Source organism: Chelonus insularis, unplaced genomic scaffold (genome assembly GCF_013357705.1).
Source record: "Chelonus insularis isolate UGA/USDA-ARS -01 unplaced genomic scaffold, ASM1335770v1 contig_131_pilon, whole genome shotgun sequence".
Taxonomy (NCBI): Eukaryota; Metazoa; Arthropoda; class Insecta; order Hymenoptera; family Braconidae; genus Chelonus; species Chelonus insularis.
Genome location: NW_023276372.1, coordinates 1,178,792 through 1,194,202, shown reverse-complemented (window position 1 = coordinate 1,194,202; position 15,411 = coordinate 1,178,792). Strand labels below are relative to the sequence as shown.

Genomic DNA, 15,411 nt, shown 5'->3' with positions numbered 1-15,411 from the left:
TAGCTGGACCAAATTTGTTTGAACTCATTTTCAAATCTTCTCCCTTGTTTTATCTACCGAATAAATTTTTTTCGGAGTCGATATCTTCAGTAGTTCTCGAGATATCAGAAACAAAAAAATACCGGACATACGTACGTACAATTTTACGTACATACATTTATTTTTAAACCTATTGATATGCTTTTAAATGTCTCAGAACGTAAAGATATGACTAAATCATGAATTTTAAAAATCGACTCTATTAAAATAATCTTTTAATAGGAAGTTAATAATTAAATATAATAAGAAAGTATTTTGTTAAAGAATTATTTTTTAATTATTATAAATACTTATCAGAATTAAATCTAAAAAAATGTTACCATGGCAATTCCAATAAAATATTCCATTGCGACTATTTAAAATTTTAATTTTATTATTTGATAAAAAAATATTACTCATTCACAGTAAATATTTTTTTTCAGTGTACTGTCAACAATTATCATATGAAACATCTTTAAACATCATTTCCTTTCTTTATTTAATCATTATTTTTCCCCTTGTTTTGACAAAAAAATGACGATATTTCGTCAAAAATTTATTTATCCAGCTCTTGTATATTTATTGATGAGATCAACTTTTTATCGAAACAGCATCCACTTATTTCTAATGTGTATCAGATAGGAATATGATAAAAGTGACATACTGTACTCAATTTGTTCATCAAACAAATTATTAATAGTATTCTCGGATCTCATCTGCTTAACCTCGACCAGCCAGAAATGTCGAAGGTCACTATCTGAATATTCTCGTTTATTTGTCTTTTTTTCACTTAATTCTATACTTATACATCAAATTAAAAACGAAAAAAAAAGGTTATCAAAAAAAAAAAAACATGACATAAATAACTAAAGTGTGAATTCTGTAATTTTTCCACCAATAACTTCTAGAGAAAGAGACAGAGTCAAAATTACATATGATACTATCAAGAATAATTCGCTGAATTCTACGAAATATCTTGCGAGATCAGACTCTTATGTCTACTAAGTCTGTTATATGTCGACTATTAAGAGATCAGTGAATCATCGCTGACAATCATTTAATTACCTAAAAAGAAAGTAGATACTCAGGATTCGTTGTAAACTTTAATAATATACTATTTCGAAAATTAATTATTCATTACAGGTATTCCAATAATTTTTATTAATCAATTTTTTTTTTTTTCTGAAAGACTATTTATTTTATAAATACCATAAAAATTTACAATAGAAAATTTCATAATTTTTCATAGTATTTACGTAATCAAGTATTTATTCTATTTGTACAAGTAACAAGTTTTATAATGAAAATATTTATTATCAATTGTCTCTAATATTTGGTTTAGTTTTATTTATTTATTTTTTTTTTTTTAATATACAATGAGAGATTTAATCATTAAAATAAAAAGGTATTAAGTAAATGCATTGATATTTATATCATAAAACTATGAAAAAAAATTCCCTTAAACTTCTTGAATTATAAGATTGAATAAAAATGACTTTCTCTCACTGTAAAACTTAAGTATTTTGATAATTATGTCTAAAGACAGTTAATACTATTAAATTGAAAATTTCATGATGCAAAAATATATGCGAATAGCTAATATAAGAATGAAAGAAATTCATACATAATGTGTATTAAGCTTACAAAGCAGTCATAAGAGTGATCAAATTAACTTTATGGTTAAATTCATATTCTTAGAATGTTGATTAAGTGACATCAATAATCGTGTGACTTCTTATCATAATCAGTGTAGTCTACGATTTGAAAATAAATTATTTGATATGACAAACTTAGTTAATTTAATTTTGAATATATTAATCAATATTTTAATAACTTAGAATAATTTTGTTAACAAAATATTCATTAAGACTGCACACGTCATCATCAAAAATCCAGAAGTTTTTGCATTAGCTGCAGAAATATCTAGTTTTTGGAATAAATCACTTGGTACATCAACGTATACTTTATCGACACCAATTGTTTTAATGAATGTTGATAATTTTTTAGCATCAACACTGTCATTACCATTCGACCAGATTGTTAAAGTTGACTTCTGAGCACTAGTGTTTTTTAATAAATTCTCCCAAAGGTGTATGTCGGTGTTGATGATCAGACCTGCTCTCACTGGATAAGTTATCGTTTGCGTTACATTAACGACTGTGTTCATCATCTCCTCAATCTGTTCTTTGGTGTAATTTCCTTCAGAAATATTCACGCTTTGTCCATACCTAAAAAATTACATTTAATATAATTATTTCTATTTTTACTTCATGGATCATTCATGCTATTGACCAACTTCATTATAAAATTTATTTCTATCTAATGATTGAATGATAACACAACCAAAAGATATTTTTACTCACTTTGTGGTCCAACCAATTGATAAAGTACTTTCAGAAAAGTTCTTAGAGGCTTTAGAAAGAAATTCTTGAGCATTGACCGGTGCAGTTGTTGCATTAACTGGACCACGAAGAATATCTGCATTCAACCACACTGGGAATGTCAACTGTAATAAAAAAATTCATCTTTTGAAGCAAGATAAATTTTCTAATATCCTCAAAAGCATAGTCACTGAATACAATAAATTCTTCAACTTTTTCTACTTCAATGCAACAATAAAGTTACAGTTATCTAATAAAAATACTATGAGGAAATAAATTTGAATAAAATATATCTTACGTTCATGCGATATTTTTCAAGGATTGGTATACTAGAGTTGAAAGCTTCAATAGTTTTGAAATCTAATTTGATTCCTTTTTTACCATCTTGGATCGTTGACATCAAAAATTCTTCAAGTGTTAGGTCACTAGAATCTTTGGGTGGATGAGCCATTATTGGCACTGTTTCGTTAGGATTTGAATTGACGTGTCCCAAAACTACATCAGCTTCAACCATCATGATTGATGCTGGAAAAAAATGATGAAATTTTTATTAGTCAACAAATTTGATTTAAAAATAATTTTATTATTCTCAGTAATTAAAATTCTGGTTCATTTGACCATATCCTAATCCAATAAACAATGCTTATGCACTCCTTTGTAAGAATTCTATAACAATTTTTTACAAATTAATTCTAATCTATTATTCATTTATTTATTTATTTAAAGAAAAAGAATAGATCCAACAGAATGAAGTCAATGTTAGGGTCACACAATGCCAAAGGCAAATACAATAGTTTTTAGTTAATACATTGAAAGAAAATAAAGCAGGTGCCAGGAATTATGCGATAATAATAGAGAAAAAAAAAAGTTTATAAATATATAGTCCAATAGATTAAGTCGTGAATCGACCATTTTGTTTTTTAGTACAATTCTTCAGTACCAATATTTCAGAATTATTCCAGAAGTGATGAGAATTTTTCCAGACTTTTCTCACTAATATCTCAAATTTATTTCAGATCGTTGTCAGAAAACTATTTCCATACCGGAACTACTTTTTTATAAATTCATTAACAATCAAAAATTAACTATTAAATGATTAGAACCTTTAGTTGTTGCTGTCTGAGGTCTTGATGTTACAGAATTTTAATTACATTATCAATCGTCTTATTTGATTATTAAATTATAAATTCTTACTCATTTAAAAAATTTTTTGCTTAAAATTTAATTGTAATAAATATTATTCTAAAAAGTACTTACCATCTCTCAGCGTTTGATTAAGGAATTCCTTACTGTTGACAGCATGTGCCCAGGTAACTTTGGTAAGATTTCCTTTAATTGTATCCTTGAAGAATTCTTTCGTATCTGGAGATACTGTTGCCATAATTGTTTCTGAAAAAAAATGGTTGCTATAATAATTTGTTACTATTTGATAAGCACAATGATTGATATTTTTTATCATCAAACAGCTAGTGGATTTTTTTTTAATTTTATGACAAAGTAATGCTAAAAATTATTTTCCCTGTTCAAAGAAAATTTACAAATAAAATAATTAAAAACTATATGTATTAATATTATTTATGATGTTACTCAATACCACAAGCGGAAAATACCAGTCAGGATATTTTTTATCATTAGTTAAAAAATCATTGATTCATATTGTGTGATATGATTACAAATAAATCGCGATAGTTAAACTTTCATGGTCATCATTTTTATATTTATATTATCGGTAGAGTTTTGTTATCATTGTGATAATTGAAAATTTGTGATTTTTAAGCACAAGTAGCTGATAAAAATTGCTATCAACTTCAATAATAATCAATGCTGCATCATAAATCTTTGATAATTAATTGTTTTTGTTAGATGTATCCTGAACAAACACGTGATAATGATACTGACACGTTTTAATATTATTTCCGGTTGACTGAATTGTCAACAGATGTCTTTGCTGCTTAATAGCATTGTTGGACACATGTGACGAGCAGTGTAAAAAGAGTTATATTCTGTTGAAAAGGAAATATAGAATTTTCTTAACACTTAAAATTATGACAAAAATAACTTATATATAATGCAAACACTTCAAACGAAAAATACTTCCGTTACCGTCAAATTGAACTCAGCAAAATATTAAGTACAGACACGAAGCTCTAATTAACCGAGAATACAAGTCATTGTTCTAAGTAGTCTAGTACATTCTTTGATGATTTAAGACAATGACTTAAGTTCAGTGAAACTTTGACGCTTGATTGAAAACACTTTCTATAAGCATACTATAGTTGTATTGATGTCTGCGGATAATTGAACTGCTCTCATGGTCAGCGAAAGCGTTGTAGTTGTGTAACCAACAGATTATGCACTATAACACGATCTAAGTGAGATACGTAACAAATTTGCGAACTCGAGAGTGCTAATAATAGGATAATAATAAACTGAAGAAGAAAAATACTCTTCGAAACTTTGAGTCAGAAACTTTTTTTTACATTTATTTATCAAAGTTTACCAGCTTAGATACCAAATTCCCATTAGAAAATTATTTTAATAGAGACGATTTTTAAAATTCGTACGTACGATCATTTGTACGTACGTATGTCTGGTTTTTTTCATTTTTGATTAAATGATCATTACCATGATTATATTCGATAAATATCAATAAAATATTGTTATAAATAATTTTATGCAATTAAAAAATTGTATATTATTTATAAAAAAAGCAATTTGTTTGAAAAAAAAATAAAAGATGATAAAATTACCGATTTTAATGGCAAGTTCGTCACCAAAGCACAAAGTACGTTTCGACCCATTTTTATCAATGTTTACCTGTTTAATTATTTGACAATTAATTTCTTCTTTTTCGGTATAATCTTTTTTAAATTCATGTTAGATAATTCCATTCTTATCTATAATTATTATTTTATTATTTTCACAGAAGATAATACTTAACTTATTACAATAAAATTCTTAGCTTTATTTTGATATCATTGACAGTAATTCTTCTGATTATTGAAGGTATGATTCTCTTAAAATTCTTCAAAGACTTGTGAGTCATAAAGAACGGTAATTATCATTATTTTTTTAGTGATAACTCGGAGAATAATACTTACTTTACATTTAATTATACAATTAATTTTTTATTTTCATCAACTCAACATATTCAATATTACGTGGTTGATACTTGAAGGTTTTTAAAATTAATTCTATCAAAAAGTTAACATCTGCGCTGGTTTCTGGTACAATCTGCTGTTAATATGGTGCGACTATACTTCAGAGTGTGTGCAAGGTTTATTTAATAGCACTCTTATCACAGGTTCATTCGTGTACACAGATAGCGCATACTAATTTTTTTGAATATAAATATAATATTGATATTTCACCATATAAATTCATTGTAAATCAATTTTTTAATATAAAACATAGAACAATAATAATCTAATCACCAAAAACAATTACATATTATCATTGTGGTGATAAAAAATAATGCAATATTGAGATTAAAATAGTTTCAAAACGTCTTTTTTTTATCCATCAAAATTCGTAATAACTGAAATCGTATTTATCATTTTTATAAACCCAACAAGATATGGTTCTCCAAATCTATCTTTGGCCTACAATTTTTATCATCACATAGTTCTAAGGAAAAATATATATGTCATGGGAGATCTTGAATAGAAAATTTTTGAACAATTATTCAGAGCAGTTGATAAACTTCATACAATAGTGATTTATTGATCACAAAAACGTTTTTTTTCAGTAAATATTTTTTGGTCGCGAGAGAACAACTGTGTCATCAAATTTTCCAAATGTTGGTTTAGAAATTACGCAGTCTGTTGGGGAATTTATGTTAAGCAAATAATCAGTATTCAAAAAAAAAAAAATATTACAATTGGTAAAGAATTGATAATAGTAAAATTTGGAATAATAAAACAATAAAAGAAAAATAAGGAAAAATAATAAACTTACGAGGAATGTATAGAAGGAAGGAAATGCAGATGACGAATGTACTTAAACCCATGGTGAAAATGAATCACAAGTGCTGATACGAAGTGTTCTTGGTCAACCGTTTAACTCGACTGTCACGAACCGACTGACTTTCAAGTTACGAGCTAACCGGCAACAGCCTTATTGACTATAACCGCTAAGTCTATTCACTTAGTCGTCATATACCTGATCATCAGTGGTTGTGTTGGTCTTTTTCGAAATTTAATAAACATCATAAATGAGTCTGATACTAGAGTAGGATTTGTTGACTTATTGATAAACATTAATAAAATTATAACATACACAGACTTACAATAAAAACTTGAGAGCTTTTTTTCAATTAAATGACAAAGAAATTGTGAATTTGTTCAGCAAGACCTAGGAGACACTTTACTTTCTCATGGTAAATTCTCGGAATAGAATGATGGTATTCATTTAGATCATACAAAGACCTTCTGTTTTGAAGACCCTTTGGTGTAGAGAGAATTATGTTGAAAGTCAAAACGACGTTTGGCATAATCTGTCCACGTCGAAGGCTTAGACCATTCATCCGGTGGCCATGATAATGAACGTGCTGCGATTTCTGTAGTAGAAGGTTTATTTATTATAATCGTTCTCAGAAAAGAAAAGTATTTTACATTATGCATTTTAATTGAATTAAATAATACCAACTTTATTCGATAATATTCAAATTATAAAGATTGGTCTAGCATTCCATTCTTTGGTGTAACTCTTAAAGAATATGATGGAATAAAATCTTCAATTTTATACTCAGTTCAAAAAATAGCAAAGATTTATTTTGACATACAATACAAAAATGATTTTCCACAGCATCAATAATTATTATCTAAAATAGTCTTTCTTAATCATTTTAATTATATTTTAGTGTCTTAATTATTATTGAACTTTGAGTGGAAATGATTTAATATAAAACAGTAGTTATAACGATTATAAAAATTTATATAAGAATATTTATCAAACATTATATATATATTTATATGTAATTGATAATATTTTGTATACTATTTTATCAATAGTTCATTAACTTTGTAATATTGGCACATTTGATGGCTGTTTATTTTGATATTTCAGCATGAAAAATATATTCATCTTAAAGTAGATAAGAAAACTTGTCAATAATAAAAAATATTACAATTCTACCATGATGGGTAGATAATTACATATATTCTATACGCTATAACATGATTAAAAAGTTGTATACGATTTCGAGATCTATTAAATTAATATCCAGTCAATAAATTGATCAGCTAATTTATTATTTTACTGGTATTCATGACTGATTTTTGATATTTTAATGATATACCTGAGTCATGCCATTCATTTATGCTCCACTTTTTAACTTGCAATCTCACAAACTAGGTCATGTTTATCTAAATTTAGATGTTCCAAAATACACGTTGGGTATTAGTAATGAAATTTAAACCTTCTCAGTTCTCTTCTTTACCTTATCAACGTAAAGTAGATACATAGCAACCTTGTAGAAATTTATTGTTTTGAACTAGTCAGTATAATTTGTACCAGACTGTCTTTTCAATGACAAATTATACTACTAACCTTGTACTCTTATCAATTATAAGCTCATTTTTAAATCATATCTATAATTTTTTTTTTTTACTAGTCCTTACAATATAATTGTCTATCATTTCTTTCATGATCATCACTTGTTACTGTTGTATCCATGTAGACTAATTCTGACTTTTTTCCATTTGATGTTCCAATAATTCTCATTTTTCCCTATAGCAAACAAAAAAATTAGTTATTAAAATGAACTCTGAATCACCCTGTATTTAAAAATAATTTTTAACAATTATTTAATAGTTTACCATTGTGCTGCTTCGTCCTCTTTGGAAAAATTGAATTAGAGCTACTATCACAAGCATTAGAGCGCCAACGATACCGATAATTATGCTTCCATAAAGGCCATAATTTGGTACCAATAATAATTGACTTAATTGCCAAGACAGTTCTTCAGTAGTTCCACCTCTTAAGCTAAACCAAAACATAGGGAAATAAATCTTAGGCACATTGTGGAATAAAGATACTGTTGGCGATGGTTGTAATAACATATTAATTTGGAACCGAGCTGCCACATCTAATGGTATTCCAGTTGTTGGTTCTAATGTAACATAAAAACTATGATCTTCATCATTGGGATTCATTCCACTAATTTGTTCTCTATATATTGGATCAGCCTTATGAAAATGTGGTAAACTAACAAATCCCGGTGCACCATAACGACAAGAGGTAATATTTATTACTCCCATTGGACTGCATTCACCATTACAATAACACTGTCCTATATTCACTATATCAGGATCCTCATCATTTTTGTTATTCCCTGTTGTATGTTCAGCACTAAAAAAATCTTCAGTCGTCGTTGTTCTTTCAAAGTATTTTGCATGCTCATGAGGATAACGTCGCTTTGTACTATTCCCTAACGTCTTTTCACCGAGTTCATATTTATATCCAGCAATACCTTGATGACTCACTGTTTTTGTATATTCATAAATGATAGGCCTAGAAAATCAAACAATGTTTTATAGACATTACATCAACTTTATGTAACAATAGAAAATTTTTTGAATATTAATATAACCACCTGCACAAGTCTGGAGTCCAAATTGTAATATCATCAGTATTTCTATGTGGAGGCCAGAACTCACCAGCACTGCCTTCAACTACATTACAAGGGCTTTTATAAAAGTTAGTTGTATCACGATGATTCCAGAACTTAACCATTCCTAAATTATTTAAATTATCTTCTCCCGTTGCCATGTTATAATATCCATCAAACATGGTTGACCCATTTCGCTGAAAAATAAAGAAAAAATTTTATGATCTAATAAACTGAAATTCACTGGTAGTGATTAATATTAATATACTATTCATTAAGACTAAAGTCCAATCTATCTGTGATTAATTATAAAGTATTACTTGCAGATATTAAAAATTGATAATCAACGTTAACTAAATCTTCTCATTTAATATGATTTAATGAGAACGTTATCTGGCAATATTTGCTTTGATAAAACAATGTAATCTTTATTAATCAATTCTATATCATTATGAAAATATTTCAATGACAATATTTTCTTGATAATAGTTGAATATAATTTTTTCTAAAGCCAATATTATTCGACCGGATAGAGTTAAATAATTACTGTTTTCAAATGGAGACAAAATTACCATGTAAAACCATCCGAATTTATCGAAAGGTGGGACCTCTTCATCATCATCAACTGCAATTGAAGCCATCTCTATGAGTGTATCACTATAACCCACAAATAATAATTCTCCTACAGTTTTTACTGTATATATCTGAGATGATTTTGACAATATCATTGACAAAGAGTTTTGCATAAGAAGTGACCAATATCTCACTTTATGAGAAGCTGACTAAAAAGAGAAAATTTTTTATGATTTTATCATTGTTGTTGGCTAAAAATATTCAATTGTCATTCGGCCATGAATGCTTTTTTAGACTTACCACAGCCACAGGATTTAGATTCACAATTATGTCGTTCAAGGTACCATTACTTCTGTCAGGATCAAAGTACCAGAATTTTTTTTGAAAATAGCTGACTGTACTATTTTCCGGATGAAATGTTATGTTCACTTTTTGTCTTTTTTCTCTATAAAAAAAATAAAAATTATATGAGAAAAATAATAAAAAATATATAGATACCTTACATAATTTCTTTAAATAATCTAAACGCTAACTTTAACATCAATGAAATAATTTATTTAAATGACAGTATACCATACTATATCAGAATGTTGCTGATGTATCATTTTTCTTATTAAGTACAGACAATCTTATGTCCTATATCACGTAATTGTGATTGACGTGATAATGGTAATGGCGTGTAAATATTATCGTGTTGAAGGTAAAGAGTAAATAAAAATTGAAAACAAGTTATTTTCATTTCGCGTTATTAAGATAAAAAAATTGTGACGTTTAATATAGTCTCTTTTATAGAAGAATTAATGATAACAGAAAAAGAATAATCTAAGGTCTGCAATCTTCGTAAAAGTTATTAATTAGACAATTATTTAATAGACAGTCACATTTCTTCGCCTACGAGTTTTTAGTCGTTGACAAGTTAATCAAATCATTTTATTACTCATTAAAAAGTCAATATCGTGAGGTTAATTATAGCTTCTCTATCGTTATTATTCGAATTATTAGTAAAAAATGTTTTGAAAAATTACAGACATTAACAAGTTACCTCGAACTTTTTTTAACTCTAGTGATTTTAATTTATTTTTCAATTACTTCTTCAATTATTTCTTCTAAAGAAGCATCATTAAATTAATTTATAATTATTGATAGAAAAATTCAAATCTATTTGCTTACTTAAAACTATATGGTCCCATTTGTATAAAATTAGGTTTGCTTCCTGGTATTCTTAATTCTTTTGGATTCGTCCAATTAAAAAAATAAAAATCAATATTCATTGGAATTTTTTCAGAATCCTTCCATATTTCAAAAGATCGTGACGTAGGCGTCAATGGCAATTCCTAAGGAATAGAAAAAAAATATATATTAATTGATGCAACAGAATTTCAATAGACGTCGTTAGAATAAAAATCAATATGTATCACTTTGAGTATGAAATAAAACGTGGAGGTACTCAGTTATACAGTAGCTAGTTCAGTGCAATTGATTAGTCTACTTAACTAATATAACATGGTAATTGAATTAGAAAAAGAGGCAATGGAAATATAAGTGTAGCATCCTCAACTATATATGAATACATTGGTCGAAGTCTCTACTCTTATTTAAATAAAAAAAGAATAATTTTAAAGATAAGATAAATATGCATTATTACACTGAGAAAAAATTTGCTGTGGACAAGTAATATTTTGTTCAACTAATAAAATCCAAATTTTAAATAGTCAAAATAGAATATTTTTTATTAGTTACTTAAAATAATTAAAAAATAACTCATCAAAAAATACATTTTTAATTATTTATATGATTTTATTATTATCAATATTAACTTTTTATGTTATTTATTACTGTAATATAATATGTTAATAAAAAAAAATAAAAATAATTCATAATTAATAAAATATAAATAAATAATTAATTAAGCTCATTATAATCTTGAATCAAATATTGAAATACATTTTTCAAGAAAAATTTCGTTAAATTCAATAAAATATTTTAAATTCTTTTTATTAATTAATTAAAAGTTTTGTTGTATAGAAAATTTTTTTTCTCAGTGTAGTTATCGAAAGAATGATTTTTACCTTTCTAAGTATGCTGTCAAACACAAGTGGCCAGGAGAAGAATAATGCTATACCAGTTATGAGCAAAAATACTCCAGTAACTCCAAAAAAAATTGACTTATTGGTCCACGGTTTCATGGTGTCTTCCTTTCAGTTATACTTTTCACTTCTTATAATATATAATTAATTTAGCCTTGAATAATTAACGTATTTTTCCAAATGTCAATCGTTCTCACTTTAGTTTCTTTTCACTATTCAGATCCCTGGGATTGTTGCTTTGGCTTCTAGACTTGATAAAATATATCTAATCTCATATACTCATACTCTGAGTACAGCTCCCGCGTGTAATTGTGGCTTCAACTGTAAATAAAAATAATTATTAATAAATTTCGATTATAAGTCATGATTTTTAGTTATCAAGTTCAGAGAAAAAAGTACATGAAAATTATCAAGATGAACTAAGTGAGGAAGTTGTTAATTGAAGACTCATACTTATCAATGATTCATGGAAAATAATCCTAAGATATTTTTTAGATAATTTTTTCTCTCAACAATCAAAACGTTTGTATTTATATATATAAACAAATATCTTTAAATATTTATCAATATAAAATATTTTAAAAATAATATATACTATACTTATTGATGTGTGTTCAACCAGTGAGTTATGAAATTAGAGTTAATAATTCCACTTAAAATCAAAGTGAACCAATTAAATGAAATGATTTAACACTTGAAATTGAATAACATTTATCATATATCTATTATAGACACTACGCCTGGAGTTCGAAAGTTATCTGCACATATAGCAGAATCATTCTTCTATTTATCAAATGATTGTATTGGTGTCTGTGATAGATTTCTATTCACACATTGACATTCTTCAAACTAATATGAATGAATGATCAAAAAACAGTGAGAAAATATTTTTTGCATGATGAGTAAATTTGTAATGGATAATAATTACATTAATAATGATTAATGTTGTTATTACAATAATTAAAATTATATCATAGCTAATTAGCTTTTTTTTTATAAATATCTTGTCAATACAATGTTTTTTCCAATTATAATAAATAACTTGGAAACGTGATTTGAATCATCATCATCATCAGCATTGAGTCCAAAAGCACGTAAGTGTAAATAATGATGATAAACTTATCTTTGATGAACTTTTGCATTTTATAATAACATTTAAATCTAATTCATAAATACTGCAATTAGAAAATCCATTGGTAATTGTACAAGATGATTTATTGTTAGTGATATTATTTGACGTAATAAAATTTCTATAATTATGGAAAATATTTCATAGAGTTTTTTATATCGCGTAATTTTTTTTCTTAAATTATCATCTGATTGATAGCATTACGAAGAGATCCAATGTCTAGAGGTCATATAGTTTAAAAAAAGGTGAGATATTTAACTTGAGTGTCAATATATTAACTAAACGAATAAAACGTTAGAGAAACCTTTTATAAAGACTTCAGGGCATAGACCACGTGTGCAGGTGACGATTAAAAACAGACAAGTCGCAATTTTATTCTTAGAAATCAAACTATATATATAACATAGTAATGAATCAAAGAATCGTTAATCGAGATAATTCTGTTTTAATGAGTATTATTTATGTGTTAATCAATACATTTGATCATTAATGCAGCATTAATATGCACAGGTAATACACACAACAATGTTATAATCATTCAAAATTGAATGTTTTAACATTGAAATAAATTCTGGTGATTATGTACTTTAACTTACAGCTTTTCGATGACCTTGAAATGTTAATATCTCATAGAAAAATTATGCTAAAAATTTAATATACATATGTTGAGTGTGGAAATGTCTCCTTAATATTTTTTCTTAAGTTGAAAAGTCCTTTTTTCAGCTAACGTTTAATTTTTACTCACATATTTTATTTTTTTTATATTGAGGAATAATGTGTAATTATGTTGCATTCTAATAAGAAAAATTGGTCTAAATAATTAGACCCCCCCCCCTCTCCTAACCCCTCTTAATCATCAATTTTTCTGTAATCATTATGAATCTTTAAAAAAATTTATCTTTATCTCATAAAAAAATTTATGTAGTTAAGCTTTTAGTTGAGAAGAATAATATTAATAATAAATGTGTTTATGAATTAATGACCTCAAAAAATATTTAAATTCATGACTCTAATTTCTTTAATACAAAAATTTGATGATTATAATTATCACAGAAAAGTTTGAAAAGCATTTTTCAAATAAAACCAGTTTGGTAAGTAGTATTAGATAGGAATAGTTAGAAGTGATCCTATTAAATACTTTGATTAGATAATAGAATGAAGATAAAAATAAAAACTTTAAGTACACCAAAATAATGATTGATCTTGGAAAATATTTTTTGTTAAATAACACAAAAGATCCCACATTAGATGATACCTTATAAAATTGTTAGAGTTTCCATAATATAAAAACCAGTTTCATTCTAGATATCAGTATCATTTGTCGAGGAAATATAAATTTAAATGACGTTTTCTGATAGTCACTAAAAATAATATTAAATAAAAATTATAATTTTAAAGATGATCTATTTTAACATATACAACTTTTACTTTTACTTTTCTTTCTGATTGGAATGATATTATTATTTAATAACTTTCAAACTGGCTCCACGCTTATGAAAATCATGTCTAGTAATTTTGAAAACTGTTTATCCTACTCTGATGTGACCTTCAGGAAACCCGATAGGCCCCCTTTGAACAAATATATGGTCAAAATGTGTTCAAGAAAAGTTCTTTGTGTTATGTTCCTTTCTCTAACGAAAATTTTCTCATGACGAGTATTAAAAGATTTTTTTTTTAAAATGAGTTTAGAAGAAAGAAAAAATGTATGTACCATATTAACTCGTTAAATCTTATTTAATTTAGTCAATTAAAGAGTTTATAAAAAATACTTACGTCGTTTAAAGAAGTCTGGTTGATTTGATAAGAAAGAATTCCATGCTTCAAGAATGAGTAAGTTTATGAGACAAAGAACAAGGCCGAATGTTATTTATGCTTAATCAACAACTAATGAAACTATGAAGATAAAACAGCTCACGTGTTTTGGAGCTGGCCAACCTCGAACGCGAGCAGCATTCTCTCGAATGATGTACAAACGACGACTGCCGAGAAATACAAAACATACGATGTATTTGAAGTTGATGTGCAACACTACGCAGCTGTGTGACTGCTACAACTACATTAACGCGCACTATGTGGTGAGAGAGGATTGTTAGTAATGAGTCTTTCAAACTCAGCGGATAAAGTAGTGAAAGTCTCCCTCCCTTTTATGCATCACAACATCAATGAAAGCATATGCTTTGTTACTTCCTACTGAAGTAAAGCCCAACGAACTCATTATTATAATGTCGCATAAACTACATGGTTTAGATTAATTCCAGTTATAAAACTTCCTTTACATTATTTGCCTTCATCTATAAACAGATTTTATTGGAAAAAAATTTAGGGTTATGGTTAGGTTATGTCTATAAAAAATTTTTTTCATTGTTTGATGAATTCATAACCATATATTATTGAAGTAAATAATGCGTAATATGATTGAAAAAAGGTATTTGAAAGTAAAATTTATTTTTTTATGATTTTAAATCAAATTAATTTGTCCAAAAATTCTTGTACAAAAGATAAAATTGTCTGGAGCTACTGCGTTGGCGGTTTAATTGGCGTATTAATAATTTTAGACGAAGCAATAGGGGCTTGAAAAGCAACAACTTACAATGAATTAAAGAGATGACTGGG

At 26.8% G+C, this 15,411-nt stretch overlaps 2 protein-coding genes and 1 long non-coding RNA gene across 6 annotated transcripts in view; 1 reads left to right on the top strand and 2 right to left on the bottom strand.

Moving 5' to 3' along the window:
- The window catches only part of LOC118074073 (uncharacterized), a 37,448-nt gene that overhangs the window by 14,018 nt on the left and 8,019 nt on the right, over positions 1-15,411 (top strand). The window lies entirely within an intron of this gene.
- LOC118074068 (protein FAM151B) lies at positions 1,435-6,527 on the bottom strand. Its single transcript, XM_035094980.1, has 5 exons — positions 6,357-6,527; positions 3,657-3,788; positions 2,698-2,924; positions 2,382-2,524; positions 1,435-2,246 (listed from the first exon to the last, which is right to left on the bottom strand). Exons 1-5 carry the CDS (start codon positions 6,406-6,408, stop codon positions 1,853-1,855), a joined length of 948 nt encoding a protein of 315 aa, XP_034950871.1. The 5' UTR covers positions 6,409-6,527; the 3' UTR covers positions 1,435-1,852.
- On the bottom strand, positions 7,434-14,857 carry LOC118074067 (protein croquemort-like). 4 transcript variants are annotated; one of them, XM_035094977.1, is made up of 8 exons: positions 14,714-14,857; positions 11,652-11,990; positions 10,753-10,916; positions 9,883-10,027; positions 9,582-9,791; positions 8,995-9,206; positions 8,219-8,912; positions 7,434-8,129 (listed from the first exon to the last, which is right to left on the bottom strand). In XM_035094977.1, the coding sequence occupies exons 2-8, from the start codon at positions 11,766-11,768 to the stop codon at positions 8,010-8,012; spliced, it is 1,662 nt and encodes a 553-aa protein (XP_034950868.1). In that variant the 5' UTR covers positions 11,769-11,990; positions 14,714-14,857; the 3' UTR covers positions 7,434-8,009. The 4 variants fall into 4 exon arrangements, with proteins under 4 accessions (XP_034950868.1, XP_034950867.1, XP_034950869.1 ...); XM_035094976.1 differs by having other exon boundaries at positions 14,572-14,839; XM_035094978.1 differs by lacking the exon at positions 14,714-14,857 and adding an exon at positions 12,265-12,496.